The following is an 8,117-nucleotide window of genomic DNA, read 5'->3' as shown; positions in this document are numbered from 1 at the left end:
CATGGATTATTTCCACATGATTTAGAGGTCCTGAGTTATACATAGGAAGAATGACTCAGACTATAATCAACAAATTCTGGGTTTGAATCCACAGTCCAGAACTCTCCAGCTCTTTCTTGGTGACTTAATACATGCAGTCATGTTATTCTCCTTTTTTTATAAATGAATTTATTTAGAAGTGCTAACAACAGTATCTACATAACATTATGGTCCTGAGGAGAAAGGACCATATTAAGATGCTCAAACATGATTTATGTTTTCAGGGACACTACTGGAAGACTTGTGAGCATGGATCCAACCATCTCATCCCACAACACAGAATCTACACCAACGAATGAAACTGACCAGCCCAAGAATCCAAATTGCAGTCCAATCCTGACCCTGCACTTCCTGGCCCTCATCATTGCCCTGGTTGGATTGGCAGGAAACGCCATTGTGCTCTGGCTCCTGGGATTCCACATGCGCAGGAAAGCCATCTCAGTCTATATCCTAAACCTGGCTTTGGCAGACTCCTTCTTCCTCTGCTGCCACTTTATTGACTCTCTGCTACGGGTCATCGATTTCTATGACATCTATGTCCATAAATTAGGCAAAGAAATCTTAGGCAGTGCAGCAATCACTCCCTATATCTCAGGCCTGAGCATACTCAGTGCTATTAGCACAGAGCGCTGCCTGTCTGTATTGTGGCCATTCTGGTACCACTGCCACCGCCCAAAAAACATGTCAACTATCATATGTGCCCTAATCTGGGTCCTGTCCTTTCTGATGAGCATCCTTGAGTGGTACTTCTCAGGATTACTGAGTGATATTCATCATCATTTGTGGAAAAATGTTGACTTTATTGTAACCGCATTTCTGATCTTTTTATTTATGCTTCTCTTTGGGTCCAGTGTGACCCTACTAGTCAGGATCCTCTGTGGTTCCAGGAGGAATCCACTGACCAGGCTGTATGTTACCATCTCACTCACAGTGATAGTCTTCCTCATCTGTGGCCTGCCTCTTGGGCTTTACCTGTTCCTGCTATTCTGGCTTGACGTTCATTTGCATTATCCCTTTTGTCATCTTTACAGAATAACTACTGTCCTGTCCTGTGTGAACAGCTGTGCCAACCCCATCATTTACTTCTTTGTAGGCTCCTTTAGGCAGCATAGGCGTCATCGGTCCCTCAGGATGGTTCTTCAGAGGGCTCTGGAGGACACGCCTGAGGAGGATGAATGCACAAAAAGCCATCTTCAGAAAACCATTGAGATGTCAGAAAGCAGAGAATGGTGAACATCAGTCCTTCCTTTAGTCAAACAGAAATGTCCCAGTGATTGAAGTGCTTTCAAATGGTTTTTTAAATCTATATTTTTTAAATCTAAATTTCTTATAATTCTTAAAGTAGTCAGAAATAATTTCTCCAACTTTCTTTGCACTGTCAATGAATTTCTCAAGTATCCTCTGTGTGTTTCTCATTGAAAGTTTTTTTTTTTCTTGCAGTTTTATAATGGGAAAGTTCTTATTTAAACCATAAATCTGAAACTGAGAACATAAAGGTATAAAATGTTTTTCCCATGGGCCATTTCCCAGAGAAGTTTATTCTCCATGATTCTCCCAGCACTGGAGATAGTAAACTCAGTCCTGAAAAAAAACACATCTAAGGATCACTGACATCTCCAATCTAAGGAGAATGGCTTCCTCAAGACATGCTCTGTCTAAGAACAATGTAGGAAGTCAGATTTCTGAGAAGTATTTTGGCAGCTTTTTTCTTGTGTTTTGGGTTAAAAATCAAGGTCTTTGTCCTTGAGAATGGTAAACAGACATTTACTTCTCAATCATAATACAGAAATATGATCAATCCATTGAATGCTGGAAAAACTAAAAAAAAAAAAAAAAAAATGTAGAACCTAGAAGTTGGATTGGAAAGATCAAGCAGTGGTCTGGAGTCTCTTTTAGAATAAGATGTCAAGATTTGACTATGCCATTGACATGAACTGAAGGCATGCATCATAAGCTAAGCAGAACCAGAAGAGTCTATTTGTGCACTATAAGTACAAACATCTTGATCACAATCTCCTCCCACCACTGGGCAGCAGTCTGTTAATGTAATGCTCTTTCTATAAGATGCTGTGGTATATACTGGGCACTGATAATGTCAATACAGCAATGCTGATTATAAAAATGATGAAATTTGGTTACTGTTCTTTAGGAGCATCATAGGGACTGGAGAAAAAGTAGTGTGTGAGTGTGTGTGTGTGTGTGTGTGTGTGTGTGTGTGTGTGTGTGTTGTGTGTGGGTATGATGACCAGCATATTAGCTTAAGGCTCCCTAAAATGTTTAGAATTTGAACTGATAACGTCACAATTTACCTAATTCACTTCTGTGAGCCACATTATTTTTTTCCATTTTTAATTCTATTTATTTTTCTTTTTTCAATGTATTTTAATTGAAATATAATTCCACTATCAAAGAAACATTAAGGAACTTAGAGACAGATGAAGATGGGAGAAGAGATAATTCATACTGACATTGTTAATAAAACCAAGTACCTCAGAGAACGGTAAGCAGTATGTAAATGAGTACCATTACTCATATTTCAAGGATTTTGTTATCAGGCAAGATACCTCTTAAGACAAATTCTAAGACAGGAGCATAATGAACAGTGTCTATCAAGATCTTGAAGTAAAAAAAAAAAAATGACTGGCATGAATTTTGTAAAATTGGTTGTAGTAAACTCTGTAATCTCTGCAAGCTCAAGAGAGCTATCCAGGTCACCCAGCAAAACAACTGAAAAACAAAATCCTGTTTTCTTGACCCTCTTCCCAAGAACAAACTGAATGACAACGATCCAAACAATAGGGAGGTAGAACAAGAAATACAGAGTAGAGGGAAAAGGTGAGAAATAGTGGAATTCCCTCTTTCCTCCAGTCAAGTCTTTCTGTAAACAATAGTTCCAAAATTGGGAACCGAAGAGAAAGCATTTTTAATTAAAATGAACATATTATTCTTGACATATTAATACCCTTGTTATCAATGATAGCTTAAGAGTTGGCCACCAGTTACCAAAAATCTCATGGTCACCATTTGCATGTAACCTTGTCCCACTTTTGAAATTTGATGTCTACAGCACTTGATATTTAACATATAACATGTTATGAACACTTAAGACAGACTAATGCATGCCCATTTCAGATGTTCCAAAGAGTATAGATGACAACAAATGCAGGTCTGAGCCTTTAACATACTATTTATTTGTTTTATTTCTATAGCATTGTTTGCTCATGGAAATTGGGAAAATATATGATAAAATTTGTAGTATATGGTCCATTTTAGTGGTGGGTATATTGATTTTATTATAATATCATTTCTTACTTATGGATGGAGATAGATTCCAAGAAATATGTTCTTATGTAAACATAGAGTATTTACATGAGCCTATCACACACTTAGACTATATGTAATATATATCCTCAACATTATTCAACCCTTGATATCCCACAGTTATGGTAAGTAGTGTTTTCACTTTTCATTAGATTCTTAGAAACTTTTAATTGTTCCTTGATTTCTTCACTTGATCATTCAAAATTGTATTTTCAATCTCAATGTGTTTATATATTTCTGTACACATTCTATACATTTCTCTTGCTGTTTATTTCTAGTTTTATTCCATTATGACATGATACAACACAAGAAATTATTTCAGTTTGAGGTTTGTTAAGATTTGTTTTGTGGTCCAAATTGTGAGCTATTTTGAAGAATGTTTCATGGGCTTAGGCTTCTGAGAAGATAGTCATTCTATAGAGATTTGATGACATATTCCATAGAAGTCTGTTAAGCTCATTTGATCTATAGTATAGTTTAATGCTAAGGTTCCTTTGTGAACTTTTTATCTGGATGATCTACCTATTTATTGATGATAATGGATTCTTGAAGTCCTATTATTATCTCTGGACCAGCCTATCCCTTCAAGCTTGCTTCGTGAAAGTGAGTGTACCAATACTCAGTACACACATGTTTACAACTGTGATGTCTTCTTGTTGAGCTTTCTCTTTATTACTATATAGTAGCATTCTTTATTTCTGGTTAAGTTTGGCTTGAAGTCTACTTTGTCAGATATGGATACAGATACTCCATCTTACTTTTAGAACCATTTTACTTTTAAAACAGTATATAATAGTAACAGAGGACACAATAAAATAGATAAAAATGATCAAAAAGAAAGAAAAGACTGGGAGTCGCATGTCTTTGTTTAAGAATAAAGATCTTGAACCAGCCTTCTTCACAGGCTGCTTTCAGGACGCAGAACAGCTCCCAATGAGTCAGCTCCTTTCTCACGGCTGCTTTCACTGTGATGAACACATGTCCTTAGAGACCTGAGACTGCCATCAGTATTGTTAAAAATTCGGGCTGAACTGGTTTCATCAAATGGAACTGATGAATCACAGTTTCTGGCTTAAAAAGAATATTAAAGGTCATTTTCAAGAATAAAATGTAACTTTACAAAACAAGGGCTTCACTTGGCTCATGATTATATATCCTGTCACTTAGGACAGTTTCAGAAATAGCAGATACTCAGGGACTAGCTGCCATTTTAATGAATGAGTCTAGCTAGCCTCACCACTCCAAGTTGGAGCATTATTAAGAAGCACTCAGTCCTTATCTGCTTCTATATATCTAGCATCTGAGAGCTTATGAAGAGCATATTGCCCACTGGACTACTCCAGTCCAATATTTCACTAGGAGACACGTATAGCTAAAGGAAATCCATGTGGAATCTACATATACCACAACTGACAAATCAACATCTGAGGACAGAAAGGAATAGATAATGAGAAAAGCTCAGCTCTGAGTCAGGTAACAGAGGCTTAGAGGCAATTTCTTCCCAAGTTGTAATTATATCTTGCTTTACAAGACATATTTTTTTGTTTGTTTGTTTGTTTTTGTCCTCCTTGTGATTGATATAAAGGATTTATTCCACTATACTGATGTCAGTGTCAGTACATTTTCTGAAACTTTTAAACAGGTTACCAGGAGGCTGAGGTGTTCCTTAATGGTTGCATCTCTGCTAATGGGAACTAGCAAAAAACATGAAGACTAAGCTTACAGAATTAAGCATCAGATGAGGAATGAGAGATACAATAAACTGTAGGTATAATGACAAGGACTTAGGGGAAGTTTATTACTACGTCCATTTAGCAGAGTTGTAATAAGTTCTCCTCTGGGGCCTACCACCTAAGCCAGCCACAGGGGGTTGGCTCAATTAATAGGACCAGGCACAAGTTCCATCTTATGAAGTGGTCTTGAAATCAGAAAGTGGTTGGTTACTCCCATAAAATGTATGCCACTATTGCACCAAGGTACATATCCTTCCAGGCTAGTCATCATTGTAGCTTATAGGATGCGTAGCTGGGTGAGAGTATTGATGACTTTCTTCCCCCAGTATCATGACTAGAATTTTTTAGTGCTATGAAAGCTGAAGACCCCAACTTGGTGCTAACTTGATTTCTCTATGTCCTAGAGTAGATAGATGGTGATTAATACAGAGACTCACAACTGGTAAAGACACAGAGAATAAAATAGTACAGTGGGCTTTGTTCTAAATGGAACATCTATTGCTGTGGGATAATGCTATTGTACACTGGTTTAATAAAACACTGATTGGCCAGGAAGTATAGGCGGGGTGAGCAGACTAAAGGAATGTTGGGAAGAGGAAGAGCAGAGTCAGGAGTCTCCAGCCAGACACAGAGGAAGCAAGATGTGAGGCAAAACTGAAAAAAGGTACCAAGCCACATGGCTAAACATAGATAAGAATTATGGGTTAATTTAAGTGTAAGAGCTAGTCAGTAATAAGCCTGAGCAAATGCCAAGCAGTTATAATTAATATTAAGCCTCTGTGTGATCATTTTATAAAAGGCTACAGGACTATGGATGAGAGATTTGTCCCAACCACAGGCCAGGAGGGACACAGAAAAACTTCTAGCTACAATCTATATCACACCTCCTTAAGACTCAGGAATCATCAAAGAAGAGGTGGCAAAATTTTCAAGAGGCAAAACTAATGAAAGCCTACAGTAAAACAGTATTTGTTGGACATGACAAGACCATTGGACACATGGACTCACAGTGGCTGTGACTGTATGCTTGAAATCTGTGCAAAATTAAGCCAACAAAAATACCATCCTGAGTAGGGTAGGGGATCATAAAGTCTCACACTCTTGATATGGACAATTGATGGCTTCTGGAAGAAAAAGAGCCTGTTTTCCTCCGAGATATGTCCCCTGAGAGGCTACCTAGGTCCCTGTATATTGCCCTACTCCCATGCACATATAGGCAGCACTGTGTGGACCCAGTGTTTTGTTCTTTAAAAAAAAAAAGACACATGAAGTTAGGAGGAAAAGTGATGGAGGGGAATGAAGGAGGTATACTTCGTCAAAACACATAATACACAGGTATAGAGTTCTCAAGCAACACACACACACACAGTACTCAATCATCAGAGATGTGTAAGTCTTGTCACTAGATCTTTCTTTAAACAAAGTAACTGTTCTCAAAGGAAAGTTCCCAAATGTGGCAAACACTTGGTACATGCCATCTAGTGAGAAGAGTGACTAGAAATCCCTCTTTAGCCTATACAAGACCTGCATAAAATCAAACCAGTCAACATTCCAGTGTGGATGAGGGAGGAGTACATGATTCCCACCTATTTGAGAAACTATTGACAATTGTTAGATACTAAGAGAATCAGTTTTCTTTAGGGGTGTAACCCCTGGTAGGTTGACCAGACCCCACTAGATAATCCCATACCCAAGCACATACAGGAAGCACTAACTAGACTCAATACTAATTAGACACAATAAATTATTTTTAAAGGAGAACATGAAGTTGGGAGTGGGGTGAGGAGGACCTAGGAGTAGTTGGAGGCAAATATGATCAAAACACATTGTATACATAGTATGAAATTCTCAAAGAATTTTTAAAAATTACATTTTTTAAAATAAACCCTTCTTTAAGTCACATATTAGACAGCCAAAGGAGACTCAGAGGAAAGACAAAACCTGCAGGAAAATGTCATGGTTTCAAAATTACAGGGTCTCAGGAACTTCCTGATCTAGAATCAGAGCCAAACAGAAGTTACATGTTGATGCTTCAGTACTCCCCAAATCCAAAATAATCTTGCAAAATGTTAGATCTAGTCAGAACAACAGGAACATCTCTCAATTCCTTCCCACAGACAGGGAAACTGAAGCTCAAAAAAACCTAAATTTCTTCCACACGACTAAATGACTTTGTAATGAATGGGCTGTGATTTGAATCTGGGTGATTATTTCACTGACTTTTTAATTATTTGGCTGGTGATCAGTGTTAAAAAAAAATACTCTTTGGAATAAAGACAACCTAAATTCTATTGGGCCTATGACACATTGGTATGACCTCCAGAATCTTAGTTTCCAGATCACAAGCCTGACCCTCTTCACTCTGTGCAATTGTTTCCCCCACTCTCCTGGCTCCAATAACTTAGCCACATCATCCACACTTGATCCAGTCTCTACCCAGTGTGTCTCACTGGTTATCACATCCTTGCTGCCCTGCTTGCCTTCTTGCCACATTTAGATTCAATGACATGACATTAAAATCACTACCTAAATACACTCCCCATAAGTTCTGTGCTCAGTTCACAGAACTCAGGTTTCCTGGCTCCAGATCCAAGGCTCTCCCCAATTCATCCCTCTTTTGATTCTCCATCCTGGATGTAACCACCCCCCTTGGTTTGCAAATGACATACCTGAATTTGTGAGGGAATCTTGAATATGTGGAAAAACAAAATGGTTCATAGTGCCTGCAGTGACATCATCATCTTAGCCTGGGGATTAGAATGTAAGTCAAACCTAGGAGCCTGATGGTTTTGTTTGCTTTGACAAAGGATTGTTCCCTTACCTAGTGCCTTTGCTCAGCCTTGGTGCAGGGAGGAGGGGATTGGACCTGCCCCAACTGAATGTACCAGGCTCTGCTGACTCCCCAGGGGATACCTTGCCTTGGAGGAGGTGGGAATGGGGGGTGGGTTGCATGGGAAGGCTGGGGGTGGGAGGAGGGAGGGCAGGGGAATCCATGGTTGATATGTAAAACAAATAGAAAATCTC

General features: G+C 38.6%; 1 protein-coding gene across 1 annotated transcript; it reads left to right on the top strand.

Annotated features, from left to right (window-relative positions):
• Positions 1-288: 288 nt before the first annotated feature.
• On the top strand, positions 289-1,272 carry LOC131919408 (mas-related G-protein coupled receptor member X1-like). Its single transcript, XM_059273642.1, has one exon. The coding sequence runs from the start codon at positions 289-291 to the stop codon at positions 1,270-1,272; it is 984 nt and encodes a 327-aa protein (XP_059129625.1).
• Positions 1,273-8,117: the final 6,845 nt, after the last annotated feature.

This window comes from Peromyscus eremicus, chromosome 1, assembly GCF_949786415.1.
Source record: "Peromyscus eremicus chromosome 1, PerEre_H2_v1, whole genome shotgun sequence".
NCBI lineage: Eukaryota > Metazoa > Chordata > Mammalia > Rodentia > Cricetidae > Peromyscus > Peromyscus eremicus.
This window is presented reverse-complemented; position numbering and strand designations above follow the sequence as displayed.

What these genes read in the sequence shown, in the direction of transcription:
- LOC131919408 (XM_059273642.1), top strand. Translation starts at nt 289, where the DNA reads ATGGATCCAACCATCTCATCCCACAACACAGAATCTACACCAACGAAT.